The 18163-nt window shown below is 36.1% G+C and overlaps 1 protein-coding gene across 1 annotated transcript in view; it reads left to right on the top strand.

Moving 5' to 3' along the window:
• The window catches only part of LOC129233802 (large neutral amino acids transporter small subunit 2-like), a gene marked incomplete at its 5' end in the record, with an annotated part of 55765 nt that overhangs the window by 25098 nt on the left and 12504 nt on the right, over positions 1-18163 (top strand). Inside the window, 2 exons of the mRNA XM_054867777.1 lie at positions 5275-5381; positions 9550-9646. Of these exons, the coding sequence (XP_054723752.1) occupies positions 5275-5381; positions 9550-9646 (204 nt within the window). The remainder of the gene's footprint in view (positions 1-5274; positions 5382-9549; positions 9647-18163) is intronic.

The raw sequence follows: 18163 nt of genomic DNA, 5'->3' as shown, positions 1-18163 counted from the left end.
TTTCAAATTTTTATAGTTTTCTCTGATTTTTCCGCAATGTTAATTATTTATGTATAATTACTAGCAGTACCCGCACTGCGATGCCCGTGCAAAGAATTTAAAGAAAGTTCGTTGAATAAAAAAAAAAAAAAATCCACGCCCCCCCCCCCACCCTTATGTGTTTTTTCTTTCTCGATATATTGTTCTTAAACTAAAGCTTTGGCGAATTGCGTGAAATTTTGACTTAATTCATTAATTTTGAAAAAACTAATGCGAAATTTAGAATTCGGGCTTCGAAGTGCAGACCCCCGGAGTACGTTCGAGTTTTGTACCAAGTTACAGAGCTGTAGGTGCTATGGCGCCTCCTGGCCATCGGGTACAAAGAAACAAACACCGTCACCTTTATATATTTAGATTACAATAATGACTTATATTATTCTTATCATTTAAATTTTTTTGTAACTTATTTAACACCAAGTTTAACATTACCATTTATTATTATTTTTATTATTATTTTAAGGAAGGAAAGTCTCCGAATCAAAAGTTTTTGTTTCTTTTTTTGAAACAGAAAAAAAGAAAAGGGAGTAAAACGAAAAAAGATAGGAAAAAATATCTCTCTAGTCCGCAAAAAAAGGAAAAAAAGACCGGTCCGCGATTTTTCCCCCTCAAAAGCTCTCGTTGGTCCTCGGATCAAAAAAAAAAAAAAAAAAAAAATAATAATAATAATTGAGGAATATTGTGTTAGATTCTTGTTTCATTGCATTGCATGAATTTTATGAAGAACTTGGTTCTTTTTTTCAAAAGCTCTCGCTGGTCCTCTGGTCAAAAAAGGTTTAGAAACGCTGTGTTAGATTCTTGTTTCAGTGCAGGAATTTTATAAAGAACATGGATTTCCCTTCTATAAAATACAGTTTAAGTTTTAAAGGTTTCCAGAAGCTATATTTCAAATAGTAATTTTTGGCACAGTAACGGAAGTATCTTAAGGAATCTATCTGATATTGAGCAAAAAAAAAAAATTCTGGAAATCTAAAAAATTTAACTGCATTAAGTCGAAGTCGAGCCCATGTTCTTTTATAAAATTCACGCAATGAAACCAGAACCTAAGCTATACGTATAGAGGCTTCGTAGGGAGGCCATTTCACAATATCTAGTCCAAATGTAGAGTCCACAACGTGACACTTTATTGCCATAAGTATTTAATTTACTGTGATCAGCAAATCATTTTATTTTCGATTTGCCCTACCATCACACAAACGCAAAATAAAAGAATGTGCTAATCTGACAGTAAATCAAATAGTGATGGCAAAAAAAAAATGTCATGTTGCGGTCTCTTACATTTGAATAAAATACTGTGAGATGGGCTAGGGTGTTTTTTGTAATTAATGATCCGGGGTCTGTTACCATGGGCTTGCACTAAATTAAACCCAAACGATTATTCAACTGTAAAATGTTTCACAAAAATTCATATTATCACTGGATATTTGTCAGCGGTATTCAGAAAATATTTATTGTACGTCTGCTATGAAAAGAATTCCACCTGCTCTACATGGTTTCCTGAAGAGTATCATTTTCTTTTCTTTTAATAAACTGTTGCATAACACTACAGATTAATTCTCCTGGAGAGCAATAATTTTGCACTGCTGGTGAAGAGCAATGATTTTTGAATTTCTCCCAACCCGCCATTACTTACTGTATATTTTACATAGACTGTATTTTAATTTCATTAAATAAAAAGAAAACCATTTTAGTCAGGTTGTGGTATGACTATCGTTTAAAACTAGACTGCTCGGTGCAATATATGGGCACATTTTTTGAGGCAAGCCTTCTGAACTGCCACTATATAGGGAGAGTTAGGAAGAGTGGGATGGTAGGTGGAATGGAACAGTATCATTTATGCAGAAATAAAACGTAAAAAATCAATTCTAGCCTGCCCAATAGGTGCAGCAGGTTAAAATCAAGCGAAAATAGATTCAAGCTACTGCATCAACTGGATAAGCAATCAAGTATTTGATAACCGATCGAAGCGAGATAAGGTCACAAAGCGTTCCAAATGGAAGAGGTTGCCCTTCCGGGGGTTGGTGAGAAAAAACGAATCGAAAGCTCTTGTTATTTTTTTTTATCTAACGTACACCATTAATGACCCCAAAACGAATAATACATACGGAGCAAACCCCTTACTGTTTGTTCTTTTTGAGAGCAATAAATATCTGATTCATACTCATTCTATCGAAAATATTGTTATCATTTTTCCCTGAAAAATTTTATGAAAATGCTAACAAATTATATAAATTTCGTAGCTGCTAGTTAAACATAAGCTCATTTAAAATAGAATATTAAAGTCATTTTATATTAACACTGCAAGACATTGTTTCTTTAGCCATTTATTAAGTTTTTTGAAACTGGCATTGTATTGGGCTAAAAAGAAATTAAGAGTTGATAAGGATTGAGATTTTCTTTACCCTCTCGAAATTTCAGGATAAACTCTTCAGTGATTTACAACATATTTAGCAAAACGTGTAAAATCGAAGGTGGTCGATCGTTTATGACAATAGTTTCTTTTTTATTTTATGTTCGTGTATTTTGTTTGAATAAGCATTAGGATGAAATGGCTTGGGGTGTAAAATTTTCTTTTTAATTTGTTTCAAAACCATGTAGAGCAGATATTCTAAATGTATGTGGTTTTCTAACTCTTATCTCTATATTTTTCGCAGCGGTGCCCCTTCCCTAAGTTTAAGGGCGCACCCCCCGTAAACCATCGCGAAGACCCCCCCCCCCAAGCAAGAGCCCCCACCTCTAAAATTGAGAATACCCCTCAAAACAACCCCTCCCTAAAAATTTCAATGGCGCAATCTGCGCCATGACTCTTTCCCCTAGATGGGCACCCCTGTTTTTCATGTTATGTCTTGTGAAGGTTTCTACATCGTTTTTGCACTTTTAATGAGAGAAAATAATTATTAATTGAATGCGAATACGTAATGCTTAAGGTTTGTGGTTAAGTTGCCTTTGCTTTGGGAGTCCAAACAGAGACTACCGCGATGCACATCTGTTGTGATCAACACTCAATCAAAAGAAGCTTATAACAGTTCGACAAACGACGCATGTTGCTATCATAGCAGTTCGACAAACGACGCATGTTACTATCATAGCAGTTCGACAAACGACGCATGTTACTATCATAGCAGTTCGACAAACGACGCATGCATCTATCATTTTTTTGTAGTTCTGACATTCTATTAATGTCACCAATTTCCTGGAGAAAAGGAAATTAAGGTTCCAATTGTTCTTAAATATGCTAGTAATTTGAAGCTGAAACATAGAACATTAGATTCAGACTTGATGTGAAGATCGGCGAAGCTGATCTGACTTGCTGTAAAAATAGTCCAAGCTTATCAGACTTGCTGTGCAAATCGGCCAAGCTGATCACACGTGATGTGAAGATCAGTCAAGCTGATCACACTTGATGAGATCAGCCAATCTGATCAGACTTCATGTGAAGATCAGCTAATCCGATCAGACTTGATGTGAAGATCAGCTAATCCGATCAGACTTGATGTGAAGATCAGCTAATCCGATCAGACTTGATGTGAAAATCAGCCGAATACATTTGATACGAAGATCAGCTAGCTTGGTTAGATTGGATGGAAGGTGTCTGAGAGTCTGATTAGATGTGGTGGAAAGATCAATTAGTCTGGTTAGACTTGTTGAGAAGATCAGCTCAAACTAGACCCCTATGATGTGAAAACCACAAATCAGTTAACTGCGTGCTCTGAATGGCGCAAGGTGGTGATCTTGCACTTATTTATTATCAAGTGCTATCTCAATCCCGTTCAAATCGTTATTGTGGCAAAGTGGAATGATGTTGGTGGTAATTGAACGAGAAACCCAAGTGATCGAAACCCATTGACGTTTTTGTTTGACCAAAAGACAGCAAGGCTGGCGAGGGACATATATTTTTCGTTTTCTCATATGATTATTTATACCCTTTTCAGTTGAATGTCATACTGATTACTCTACTCAGGGGTCCTCCACGAATTATGTCACTCACTTTTTTGGGGGAAATTCCCAAGACCCAAGAAGACATCTCAAGATCATTTTTAAAAAAGAATTATTATTCAATATTTTGTTTACAGTCGACTCCCGCTACAACGCGAATTGATTTACGCGAAATGGCTATAACGCGATTTACTCCCAAAGTTACAAATTTTGCAGGTAACGCGATTTTTTCGTCCACAACACGATTTTTTTAGAAGGAAGTATCGGTTTCGTTATTGGTTACTAAATAATGATTTCGTGAATGTTGTTACATCCCTTCAAGCATCACTGAGAGTGAAAGTTCCCACATCAAACCAGTCTACACACCGAGTTGTTAGTGCATCAAATAACCGCTCAGCATCTTTCATTTATTTATTTTTTTCATTCTAAATATTAAAGTTGATGAAATATATTGGTCTGGCTTAGTGGAAACTTTATTCAAAATTTGTGAAGATAGGAAGAAAAAGTTTCTGATTAAAAAAAAAAAGGCTTAAGATTCTCGAGGTGCTTGAACAACTGCAAAACGCCGATGGTAGTACAACAATAAATATGAGTGGATCTTCCATGCGTACAATTAAAAGTCATAACAAAACGATGTCCGTAAAAGTTCACAACTTAGTTTTAATATTTAAGATTGCAGATCAGTCTAGCAAAGTTAATGAAAATGGAAGCTGCTCTTGTATTATGCATTAAAGAGATCGGGAAGAAAGGCTGTTGTCACAAATTTAGCCACAAATAATCATAGAGCATAAATTATCATTACCTTCCTTTTTTAACTCATAAATATGTTACTGTATCTACTGTACAGTGTACAGTACTATTATAGTGCATTATTTTATTATTATTACATCCTCTGCGTACCGTGCTGTTTTATTTTATGTCTTTCACTCCCATTGATCATTCATTTTGTGCATCTTAAAGTATTTCATGTTGAATAAAACCCTTTTTATTTTTTAAATACAGTAAAAGTTCTGTTCTTTATCTAAGAGACTGTAATGTATAGTTGAGGAATGCTTTAAAGCAGATTGAGGGGTGTTTATAAGTGTCTAAAGAAATTCGGTACGGTTCTAAAAAAATTATGTACGTATATTTTTCCACAACGCGATAATTTCAACTTACGCGAGGAGTCTTGGACCGCATCCCTCGCGTAAGTCGGGACTTGACTACTATTGTAGTTGACCAATACATTAAAATTTTCGCTAAACTTCTATCGCGAGAAACTTGTGTAACTATTTTGTCTCAACACCAGTTTTTTCTTTCCAGACGTTTTCCACCCTAATGCTCGGACCGAAAGTAGTTTGGTGCATGCCCATTTTCGTTGCTCTCTCCGTGTTTGGAAGTGTGAATGGAAATCTATTTACATCTGCAAGGTATTTTTATGTACACTTATTTTTATGTATAAAGTTCAGACATAGAAGAAAATCAATGTATTAGGTATGTTGAGCGAAAAAAAAATAGCTTGGTTAGAATGAGTTTGGTGGAAATAATCATAACTTAGTTTTGAGTAAGTGAAGGTTTAATTTAAAAAATCTGTCAAAAATCAGGACTGAAACGTCAAGAGGAGGAATTTTATCCTCATATAAGTAGGAGAATGTGGGGCAAAGTTAAAAAGTTAAAATAACTTACTTTTTTCAAAATGAAGAATTGGAATTTCTTTCTGAAAAGTTCGGCAGATAAAGAAAGAGTTATAAATTTATAATAAAACTTGTATTGAAACATTATTTTTGGAGGTAAATTTGTATCCCCCAAAAAAAGATGGAAAATTTTTTCTTGTCTTAGCCAAACACGTTATTGACGTCGTTAAATGGCGCATTTTATTGTTTACATCTAATCTATCTTTAATATGACCACAGTATAATAGGAAATTCTCTTAGCCGCTGATCTAGCCTGCTGCCCGGAGAAACTGATTTACACCACTACTTTTCTCACTAAAAGAAAAGCATTAGGTTAGTGAACAAGTTTTAGGCTTTTCTAGTGGCCAATAAATTTCAACCTCCTTTTCACAACTTAGAACCCAAATCCATGCTAAAGGTAAAATGTAGATTTCTTGACTTGCACCACAGTCATTCTTGCCTGTCCAAATATACAGCATGCTTCCCTAAAAATGGTGGCAAATACAAATATTAGACATGTAGAGAAATAAAAAAAACTGCTATGGGATATGATTGAGACACGTCGAGTCAATGACAACTTGAAACATACTTACGCGGTGTGTGAATTATAGAATATCGTAGTAATAATCTTTTTTTCTGCGATAGAAATCCTAAGAGTTAATCAGGGAGATGGGGACACCCCGATGGGAGGTTACGAATAGTCACTGCGACCTTCCAAAAATATCCTTATTCGGAAAATTTTGTCTACATATATGACAATTTGGCAAAATTGTCATCATTCGGCAAAATTTGGAGTTCTATTCAGCAAAATTATCATCACTTGGCCAAATTTTTAGTTCCATTTTTCGAAATTATCATCATACGATCAAATTTGCAGTTCCATTCAGTAAATTAAGAATAAAAAAAGCATTAAATATCGTCGTATTATCTACCTTCTAAAGTACAAAACCAAATAATTAGAACTTTGAAACTACAATGCTTTAGTCCTTCATAGCCATCGCCAACTCGATCCTGCTTCGCTCGTACAGTTAATAATAGAAACCTTGTAAAGAGAGAAAAAATAGCTGGGGTTTCTATATTGGCTCAAGTCACTCCAAAGATAGATTGTTTCGATGGCAACTCGTCTATTTTATATAAGAACATGTTTCATAATTTAGAAATAATTAATGGTATTTGTCAAATTTGGGCTGTCGCCTCATTTTACGATCACATTAATTTGATGAAGTACCGTAACATCAGCTATTAATTTTATGCTTCGCCATTAAAAGCAAAAAATTGTTTGCCACACGATATGATAAACACGTGGCTAAGCGTGATTTGAGGTGTTAACGATGATCCTCTACTTCCTCATATTCCGAGATCCTCCGTTTCTTCCATATTTTCGATTTTTTAACCGCAACTGACCTGACATCTGAAAAAAAGTTGACATTGAAATGACATTAGTTCTGATTGCGTTGTAGTTAATTTTCTTTATTTATCTATACAGGCGTCCCTTTTATAACACGGTACTTGTACAACACGGTTTCGATATTACACGGTACCAAATTTGCGATTATTATAAGAGGGTTTCGTTATTACAAGGTACAAAACTTTAATTCATAACTGCACGGTTTTGATGCAACACGAATTTTAAAGGAAAGAATTTAATTTTTGTTCAATACACTGTAAAAAAAAGTATGATAACAACTGTAATAAGTTTTCACTTTGTTTTTGTGAAACTTTTACGAAAAATTGTCTGTCTTGGGCTCAAAAGTTTGGTTTCCCCATATAACACTAACTTTTAAATACATAATACTTGATTTTTCTCATCGGTGTTCTAAAAGCAAAGAGGTGAATATTATTTTGTTTCCAATGCATTGTAATAAAATAACATTATCATTAAAAATAAGCTAAATTTCGCAAATGATGAATAAAAAATGTAGTGGAAACAAAATATAAAATAAATAGAATGATTCTATTTATTTTATTTTAAATTTTGTTTTGTTGTTGTTGCTCAGACGAACTTTATTGCTATAGATTTTTTTCTTATTTTCCCGTAGGCGATATTGTTGAGGGATTTGTACACTGTTAAAAATTTTCCGGAAAATTTACGGTAATTGTTACTGGCATCCATGTTGCCAGTAACTATTACCGTAAAAGTCAAATGTTACTGTAAAATTTTACGGTTTCCTTGGTAGACCGCAACAACCAATTGGCGCTGGGATCGCTTATTTCTCCGGTAAAAATTACCGTAAAAATCAGCGATGTGTTAGCCCGCCATTTTACAGTAACAATTACCAGAAAATCTTCCTGAATTTTTAACAGTGTACTGTTGAAAATTGAACGAAAAATATTTCAAATCAAAAAGTGAAATACAGGAATGAAGTGTCCTCGCCGAGATCTTTCGAACAAAAAAAAATTGTTCGAATCAGACTATTTACTCAAAAGTTATTGGGGGGGGGGGGGGTAGACAGACGGGCCGACGAACAGTCGATCTGTCGCTTTTTTTTTTTTTTTAAATTTTTGACTTTTTTTGTTTTTCGCGATATTTCAAGATGCAAAAATTCTCTCATGCTTTTTTCTTCTTTCTCTGACTTTTACTGGGAAAGTAGGCTAAAAAAGCATAAAAGAAGGCTTAATGCATCTTAAAAATATCTTGAAAAAACGTCAAAAAGAAAAAAATTAATTAAAGAAATATCGAAAAATAAAAAATTGGAGAAAGTGTGGTATTGAGATGGGAGGAAATGTCTGTAGGTCGGTATGTCTGTCTGCCCCTCCCCCCTAATAACTTTTGAGTGAATCGTCTTATTCGAACAATTTTTCTTTTGTTCGAAAGATCCCGGCGAGGACACCTCAATCCCATATTTCACTTTTTGATTTGAACAATTTTCCGTTCAATTTTGAACAGCTCAAATCCCTTAATATAAGCGCTTACGGGGAAACTGAAAGTCAATATAGATTCCGAACTTTAAGGCGGATTTACTTCAAACAAATTTTGTTGGAAATAGCTCTTGACGCCTAAATCCCGACTCCGAAAATTTTGGGGCACTTGACTCCGACTCCTGTACCCGAACAGTAGCCGGACTCCGACTCTTCGTCTGTTACTTTGTAGATTTTGCAAAAATGTACACGGAGGAAAATGTCCGACTCTGACACTCGAAAATTCCGCTCAGACTCCTTTATCCAAAAATAAGTGCAACTCCTCAAACATTGGCAGAGTTGCGGATTTTAAGTTAAAAAAAAACGATTCCAACTTCGAGTCCCTGAATTAAAAACCTTCGGCTCCAGAATCTCTTTTGTCCCAAAATGAGACTGACTCCGATTTTGCAGCCGTGTTTTTTGCTTTGAAATAGTTATTGTTTATGTGATTTGTTTTTATTTTCACGTTAAAGTTTTAATTTATGTATTCAGTGTTTGGCAGAAAAATTTTGGAGTATACTTTAAGTTTAGACAAAAAGATATGCACAGACGATTTTTTTTATCGACAATGAAAATTATTTCTTTAATTTCAAATAGTATCCTTTTTATTCAATTATTTTTTGAAAGTACATCTATTCATTTTTGTAAAAAAATTTTTTGTCAACAGAGGTAAACAACAGGTTTTTTTTTCTTTTTGGAAGAGGTTAAAGATTTTTTTTTTTTTTTTTTTAATGGGAAAGAAATATATTAGCTGCTTTCTGTTTTAAAGGTGGTGCTACTTTATTTGTTCGTTTATTTATTTTTTTACGCATCTAATTATTTAGATGAGCGGGGCATATTTTATTTTTAGGTGTCAGCTTAAAATATTAAAAAATTATGTTTGAAATAATTTGCGATTTTAGCTAATTTCGAGAATATTGATCAGATACTGAAAAGTCATTGGTATACGGGAAAGTAGGCTCGTTTAGTTCTGAACGTAACTTCTTGTTACAGAAGTGAAATAAATCCATTTTACATTTTTTATTAGATTTTTTGCTATGGGATCACACGAAGGTCAACTTCCAGAAATCATTGGGATGATAAATACCCGTCGATGTACACCTGTTCCAGCTCTCCTTCTAACGGTAAGTCTTGCTAAAATCAACTTTAACTTTTATATTACCTTATGAGTCTGCTACTAATAGTTAGTGCCTACTTCATACAAGATGAATTTTTCAAAAAAAAAACTTATACGTCATCTATCAATATCTATTATCATTGTATCAACCAATTAATTTATCAGAAGCGATTCGTGGATTCTTCTAGCTTCTGCTGTAGACTTCTTTGTTATGTTTTTCATAACAGCAATCCAACGAACGTTAAAATCTGTTTTACCAAGTAACAAGTTTTTTTTTCAGGAAAACTTGGCATAGCTCAGCAGCTTTAGCACTTATACTTGAGCTGATGTTGAACTTTGAGCAGTTGGATTTGTTAGTTTTAGTGCAAATCTCTGCAAACTTAAATGAGCAAAATGAGCTCCTATATTGCAGTTTGCTACAGACCGGAAGTCTTTGCAGATAAAAGCTCATTATTTTCCATTGAAAAAGGCGTTCCTTGTAACGCCGAAACAAGTGCCTGCAGTAAACTGCAGTTTGTGCTATTTGACGTTGTTATTTCTTATTTTTTACTTTTATGCACAAAAGTATTTATTCAATTTATTATTACAATTGTTTGAAGTTTAGTGCATTGTCAGAAATATAAATACGAGTATAAGCATTAATAATACTTTATAAGCTTACCTAAGTTAACTGTTAATCATAAATATTTTTGGGAATGTAAGTTTAATTTTAAGGGAAGACACTAACTTTGCTAGAGATCTACGTATGCGTTGACTTTAACTATGCAACAATGCGATGCTTCCAATATTTTTTACCTGACTGCGCGTGCGCGACGCAAAGGAGGATAATGTGTTTATGAGTCTGTCTGTTTGCTCCTATGTGGCGTTATGAAGGCTAAACGCTTTGGCCAATTTTGATGATTCTTATGTCAATCGATTAGTCTTAACTTTAGGATTGTCAACAACCAGTCACCATATTATCAGTTCCTATCAGTTGATCCTTCTAGTCTGCTTTTGAATTTATAATTTGTCTTATGTATGCATTGATTATAAAACTGTTTAAATGATGTAGTTATTCAGTAGTACTTAATAACATTCTAAACTACTGTGCTTATGTTTTTTTCTTTTTGGTTTTCACGCAGTCGGGTTTTTGTTTTTATTTAATAATTTATTTTTTTTTAAATACGATATGGGGCTCGTTGGAGTGAGTCCTATGTAATCTAGTTTTATGCCGAAAAATTAGTGAAAAGATTGTAAACCAAACTCAAAAGGGGGAAAAAAAGATCGGTTTTGATGATTTGAAAAATATTTGAGGGGAGAATACACCCACGAGCCTCTTAATTTGCTCCAAAAGTTCATGCTTTCAAACTGTGCACCTCTCTAACCCCCTCAGAAGAGTGTTGTGACTCTGGGTTAAAGTGATACACGTTATTTAACATAAACAAACTATTTATTCTACATAAAGATTTAAAATTAAGATTTACACATAACAGAAAAAGCACAGAGGTTGGCGTGCAACCTTCTGTTCTGGAGTCAGAGATGGAACTGGATGTTAGGGGATCCTTACCCCTTGGAAAGGACAAACTTTGGACACTTTCTATTGGCTGATGTCCACGTGAACAGTGCGTGGTGTACATGTGCAGTACACGTGATGTGTGGGTGTTATACCCCACATAGATATTTTGAGACTGACTGATCGTCACCACATACTCCCCTCCTAGCGACAGCGAATTTTTCAAGACTGAAACCGATCCGGGAACCGAACACGACGTCCTGAACGGGTTGTTTGATTTGAACAACGCTGACTTGTAGAAGATGAGGTGCTAGGTGGTGTTTCTGCAGTGGGAGTAGTGCTAGGACAAGGATCAGTTACTTCTGATTGCACTAAATATGCGGGCTTTAGCCTGTCAATGGACACTGAAATTATTTTGCCATTGACATCAATGTGAAACACTTTATCATTTCATTGATAACACGGAAGGGGCCATCGTACGGTTGACGTAAGGGATGTTTCACACTGTCACAACGTAAAAACACATATTCTGTAGTTGAAATTGAAGAGGGCACAAATATAGGTTTAACACCATGCCGTGACATGGGCGGAGTGCGAATATGACTCATGTGGTCTTTTAACTTTCCGACAAATGTAGTCGGATCAGTAGGCGCACAATTTTCTTCAAAAAAATTCTCCTGGCAGCCGGAGGGGAGAACCGTACACAAGCTCGGCAGAAGAACAGCCTAGATCGAGTTTAGGAGCAGATCTGAGACCAAGCATAACTGGTGGGGAGTACTTCTGTCCAGCGCTCAGTTGCATAATAGCATTTTATTGCTTGCTTTAGAGGACGGTGAAACTCTTCAATCAATCCGTTCGCAATTGGATGATACGCTGTAGTGCGGATTTTTTTCACACCGAGAAACTTTGACAAGCAACGAAATAATTCTGACTCAAATTGCCTGCCTCGGTCGGTTGTTATGATGGAGGGGCATCCGAAACGTGAAATCCAGGTTGTGTAGAAATTTTCTGCAACTGTTGGAGCAGTCATATCCTTCATGGGCACAGCTTCAGGCCATCGCGAGAACCGATCTATCATCATTAGACAATAGATGTAACCGTTAGAAGGTGACAGTGGTCCCACGATGTCAAGATGGACATGATGAAATCGATTGGATGGTTCGCTGAAATTTTGAAGGTGGCGATTTGATATGTCGGTGCACTTTTGATTTCTGACAGGGAACACAATATTTTGTCCATTTTACAGAATCTGTAGACACTGAAGGCCAGATAAAACGCTGTCGAACGAGCTTACTGGGTGCGTCGAGAACCAGGATGTGCAAGGTTATGTATACTGTCGAACACAAGTTGACGAAATTCTGTTGGGATGTATGGACGAGCAATTCCAGTAGATAAATCGCAATACAATTCTGACTCAGAATTTGGGAGCATGATTTTCTTTAGTTTCAGAGAAGTATTTTTAGATAACAACAACTTTAACTCAGGGTCACAAGCTTGAGCTTGGGATATTTCATTGTAATCAATTTTACTAGGGAAGGATATGGCAGAAATGCGGCTCATTATATCAGCTGCGATATTAGAATGGCCAGAAATGTGGCGTACATCACAAGTAAACTGAGAAATAAATGATAATTGGCGAATTTGGCGAGGTGAACATTTTTCAGGTTTCTGGCGAAAAGCAAATTCTAGAGGTTTATGGTCAGTATACCAAATGAATTCTCATGCTTCCAACATATGACGAAAATATCGGATAGAAGCATAAGCTGAAAGTAATTCGCGATCATAGGTACTATAATTCATTTCTGTTGGACTTAGACGTCGAGAAAGAAACCAAGTGGTTGCAACTCATTATCAATAAGTTGATGCAAGTGCACTACCAATTGAGAAATCGGAGGCGTCAGTGTGCAATACAAGTTTTGCAGACGGAGAAGGATGAGCTAAAAGAGTAGCATCAGCCAACAATTGTTTACATTTTTGAAAAGCGGCAGTAGCTGAAGTCGACCAATTAATTACAGTTTTATCTTTCTTTTTTACAGATCCTTTCAAGAAATCGTGCAATAAAATTTGCGCTTCCGCTGCATGCGGCAGAAATCTTCTGTAAAAATTCATAAGACCTAAAAATTTTCTTAAGTCATGTACAGTTTCAGGTTGTTTATAATCGAGAATAACTTGAACTTTACTAGATAAAGGTTTAATTCCTTCAGGAGTAACTAAATGACCTAAAAAATTTACCTCAGATTTACCTAACACACATTTTGATGCATTTAATTTTAATCCATATAAATTAAGCCTCTCAAAAATTTTGCGGAGATGCATTTTGTGTTCTTCAACAGAATTAGAAAAAATTAGAATGTCATCTAAATAAACATAGCAAAAAGATAAACCACGTAACACATCGTGCATAAAGCGCATAAAAGTTTGGGAACCATTGACCAAACCGAAACTTAATTTAGTATATTCAAAAAGGCCCCATGGGGTGGTCACTGCAGTTTTTGGAATATCAGGTTCATGAATCGGAATTTGGTGGTATGCTCTGAAGATATCAATTTTAGAAAAAATGGACTTACCGTGAAGCGCGTGAGAAAAATCATGTAAATAGGTAATTGGATAAGAATCAAATTCTGTGACAGAATTCAATTTGCGATAATCACCCACTGGTCGTATCGATAAATCCGCTTTTGGCACACAATGAAGAGGCGAGCTCCAAGGACTTTTAGAAGGGCGAATAATTCCTTGCTCTAACAGATATTCGAATTCACTTTTTACTTGATCGTAAAGCGATGGATGCAAACGACGAGGTTTCGAAAAACACAGGCGGGCCTCGCGTTAAAATGTGATGCTCTGTTGAGTGCGGAATTGACTTCCGAATTAGCGTGGGGTTTGTTAACTCGGGAAATTCTTTGAGGATTTCTTGAAAGGCACAAGAAATTTTCACACACTAAATGCACTGATTTTTGAAGAGTTGGTTGAACACTCCCAAAAGCACGTAAAGATGTTTCAGAATGGATCAACCGTTCTTTGCGTAGATCTATTATTAGATTGAAATGCTTCAGAAAATCCGATCCAATGATGGGGCAAGTGACGTCAGCAATGACAAATGTCCAAGGAAAATTTATTCTAAGTCCGAGGTCAAGTTGCCGGTGAACCACTCCATACGCAGGAATTTTGGAATTGTTCGCTGCGTATAAGGAAAATGCTGAGGTGGAGTTTCGCTTTTCCGGAGCTGAAGGAGGTAGGACTAAAATTTCTGATCCGCCGTCAATTAAAAATTTTTGACCAGTTTTTCGATCGAAAACAAATAATCTGCTGGACTTCGAGAGATTTTCCGTCATCCCCAGCTATGGCGGAGTGAGGACCGTTTTTTTGATCGTCGAAATTGCAAGGTGCCGTACACTTTTTTGCATTTTGTTGAAAACGGCGATGGTAATAGCACATTCCACTGGGACGCTGTTCATTTCTTGAATAGAAGCGCCGACGGTTGGGTCGAACTTCTGCGGTACGGAGAACGGGAGTTTCGGGTGGACAGCTCGTCGACTTTCCTCGTGAGCTCCGAAATTTGACGCTCCAACTTCTCCATGGGGGATTCAGGAGCAGGCGGCGGAACACTGCTTGTTGTCGCGAAAACAGAGTGCGGCATGGAAACTTCCGCGATTTTATCCGTTATCTTCGACAAATTATCCAAGGACTCGGAACTGGCGGAAAAAATTGTCGAAATGTGCGGCGGCATTCTTTGCATCCACAAGTTCTTGAGAAAATTGTCATCTAAGCGGTTTGCAGAGAGTTCTTTCATTTTTCGAAGGAGTTGACTTGGACGGTCATCTCCCAGCTGGAGGTCGGAAAGCAGCTTTTTGATGGTTAGAGTTTCCGATTCAGCAAACTCCGATATGAGTCGCTGTGCAAGAGCCTGGAATTTATTTTGCGCTGGAGGATTCAGTACAATGTCCGATACGTGTGACAGAGTCTCTGAGTCGATATTGGCAACTAACGCTGCATATTTCGTTTCATCGTCTGTAATTCCGCTGTAAAGGAATGCGTTGTCGCACTGCAAAATCCATAGGCGAACATTTGCTCTCCAGAAAGGGGGAAGCTTCAGCGCTATGCGAGAAACTTGACCCGTAGCTGCTGCGAGGGGTGCGTTATCAGTTGACATCTCGCTCGGAAGAAGGGGAGAGGGATGCGCAAAATCGGGACCGCCGCGGTCCCGGCAAAATCCGCTGACTAGCGTCTCCTTAAGATGAAGCTGTAGAAATGATGAAGATTTTTACTGCTGCATTCGTTAAATTGCCGGGTCACCAGTGTTGTGACTCTGGGTTAAAGTGATACACGTTATTTAACATGAACAAATTATTTATTCTACATTAAGATTTACACATAACAGAAAAAGCACAGAGGTTGGCGTGCAATCTTCTGGTCTGGAGTCAGAGATGGAACTGGATGTTAGGGGATCCTTACCCCTTGGAAAGGACAAACTTTGGACACTTTCTATTGGCTGATGTCCACGTGAACAGTGCGTGGTGTACATGTGCAGTACACGTGATGTGTGGGTGTTCTACCCCACATAGATATTTTGAGACTGACTGATCGTCACCACAAGAGTGTCAATGAATGCTCCTTTTCCCTTCAATTAAAAAAAAAATGGCTATAAAACTGTCGAAAGCTGAAAACAAGAGGGGGGGGGGGGCTCTATTAACGAAAATTGGGACGTATTGGGGAAAATGGTTTAAGCTTTTGGATTCATTTTGCATTAAAGTCAGCAATAATTATGTTGGAAGCATTTTGAAAGTTTCTTTTTTTTTTTTTTTTGCATCACAAAATTTTTTAATATTTTACATGTTCCTGACGCACTAGGGCAGCCAGAATTAACTTTCCGGGGGATGGAAGTGGTAGAAAACGTTGCATGATTAGGGTACTGGAGGGAGGCGGGAGCCTGATTTAGAATAAAATACGTTGAGGAGGGGGGCGGGGGGTAAAAGATGCTTTTTATAATCTTTTGAAGCAAAAAAACACGAAAGAAATTGGGCTGCTACTGCGCAAAACTATTATTTTTTATTTTGTTCAAAGTCAAAGCTGCTTTAAATGATTGTCGAAATGCAATATTTACTTTCAAATAAGTCTGTTCTTTTTCCGTTTTATTAATCTCCGATCTTCCATGACAATTTTGTCCGAAATGCTTTCCTTAGCAGTGCCTTAGCATTTGAAGTGAAAGTTGTGGTGGCGCCATCTATTAATAAAAGAGAAAAGCAAACATAGTTAGTAATTAAGATAAATAAATACCTTTGTGTGTGCTAAATAGTAAAGTAAGAACTAATTACGTCAAAACGCACAAATTACAGATTACTGCAGACACGTGTTTCGGCGTTATAAGGAGCGCCTTTTTCTGTGCAAAAAGTAATGAGCTTATGGATGAAAAGACATCCGACAAAAGCTCTAAGAGCTAAAAAAGCAAGCAGCTTAAAGACATGCATTATTTTGAGGGTAAGTTGTTCTAAAAACTGCAGTTTTAATTTTATGTTCGGTATGTTGAAGACTGTTTTTTTCTAATGAACCAGAATCAGTTTGAAAGTGATGAGGTTTTGTCTATTTTAAATTCCATTGATCCTTATATTCAATTTTCTTGTGAGAAAGAACGGAATAATATTTATTACGTTCTTGATTACAAGAAAATCGGAAATCGACACCAAACAATAGCAACTTACTATTTTAGTTTGAAAATTTTAATACTAAAAAAAGTTTATTTAAATCAAACTTTTCATGCGTTTAATTTCATAAGTATGATTCTGTTCTTGTTAGACGTATTTAAAATAAGATACCGATGCACCTCATTTTTAAAACAAGAGATGGCAGCACCAACGGTTTTAACAAACGTGTTTTTCTCGCATTTTTTCAGGTCTTTTTTTTCTTCTTTCAAGTAAAACAACATGAAGATTGGAAAATACGCAAAATACTAAACAAATAAATTTTGAAAAAGCAACAAATGCGACTCAACACCTCGCAAGAAATGTTTTTACTAAACTGAGGTAAAAATTCTGCCGATCTGTTTCCACCTTTTGTGGGTTATATATGGAGTTCAGCATTTTTTTTTTTTGCTTAAACTAACTAAACGAAGGCACATCAATCTCAATGTTTCCCCCCATCACTTGATTTGAACATTTTTTTTCTTCAATTTTGATCAGTTAAAACATTGTCTTTGGAGAAATTTAAAGCATGAAAAATATAATGATCTTCAAAACATTTTTTTCAAAATTTTGTTCGGTTTTAGTTCAAGTATATTCATAACATATTTTTTTTTTCACAAAAAAGTGCTGCACTGTTTTTTTCTTTTTGAACAACCAGTAATACTTTTAAGTTTACTTTAACGCGACTTGGCTTTTTCTTAATCCTTTTGTGATGATGGGTACATGTTTAGATGCCAAGCACGGTCGGGAGTTGCGGGTCAAACTAGGTACCAAAACAAAAAATCAGAATTTTCTGTCATGCTTATTTGAGGGCCATGACCAGGCTTTTACTTTGCCGAGGGGTTTTACCAAACGCATTTATTTATTGAGAAATATTTATAATGAACAAAAAAGTATCATTTAGGATAGTTTTTTTTAAATTTCGGACGGGTTTGAACCCTATAGTCCACTGTAAAAAATCTCGGAAAACTCTCTGAATATACAAAAAAGTTTTCCGTAATACACAGATTCGTACGCCCTCCGCAGTTTTTCTGCTATAATCAAAAACGTTTCCCGTTTAGAAAGAAAGTAAGAGTCGACGCATGCGCAGCTCACACGGCAATTTTATAGTCCAGCAGTAAATCTAAACTGAAACTTTCGAAAGCACGCAATGAAAACAAGTGCTGACTCATGTATGCGAAGTAACACTCATCAAGGGGATTAGTAGAAGTTTTGTTCCTCGCATGAATTCACTGAAGATAATTTTAAAGTCTTATATTTTCTTGCATATGTGTCGTCATGAGATTGAATTTGAAGCTATGTCACTTATTTTTAAGTACGAAGTGCAAATTCTCGACGCATGCTCGCGGAAGGAATA

This window comes from Uloborus diversus, unplaced genomic scaffold (assembly GCF_026930045.1).
Source record: "Uloborus diversus isolate 005 unplaced genomic scaffold, Udiv.v.3.1 scaffold_739, whole genome shotgun sequence".
Classification (NCBI taxonomy): Eukaryota; Metazoa; Arthropoda; class Arachnida; order Araneae; family Uloboridae; genus Uloborus; species Uloborus diversus.
The sequence above is the reverse complement of the archived record's forward strand: the minus strand, read 5'-3'. Positions and strand labels throughout refer to the sequence as shown.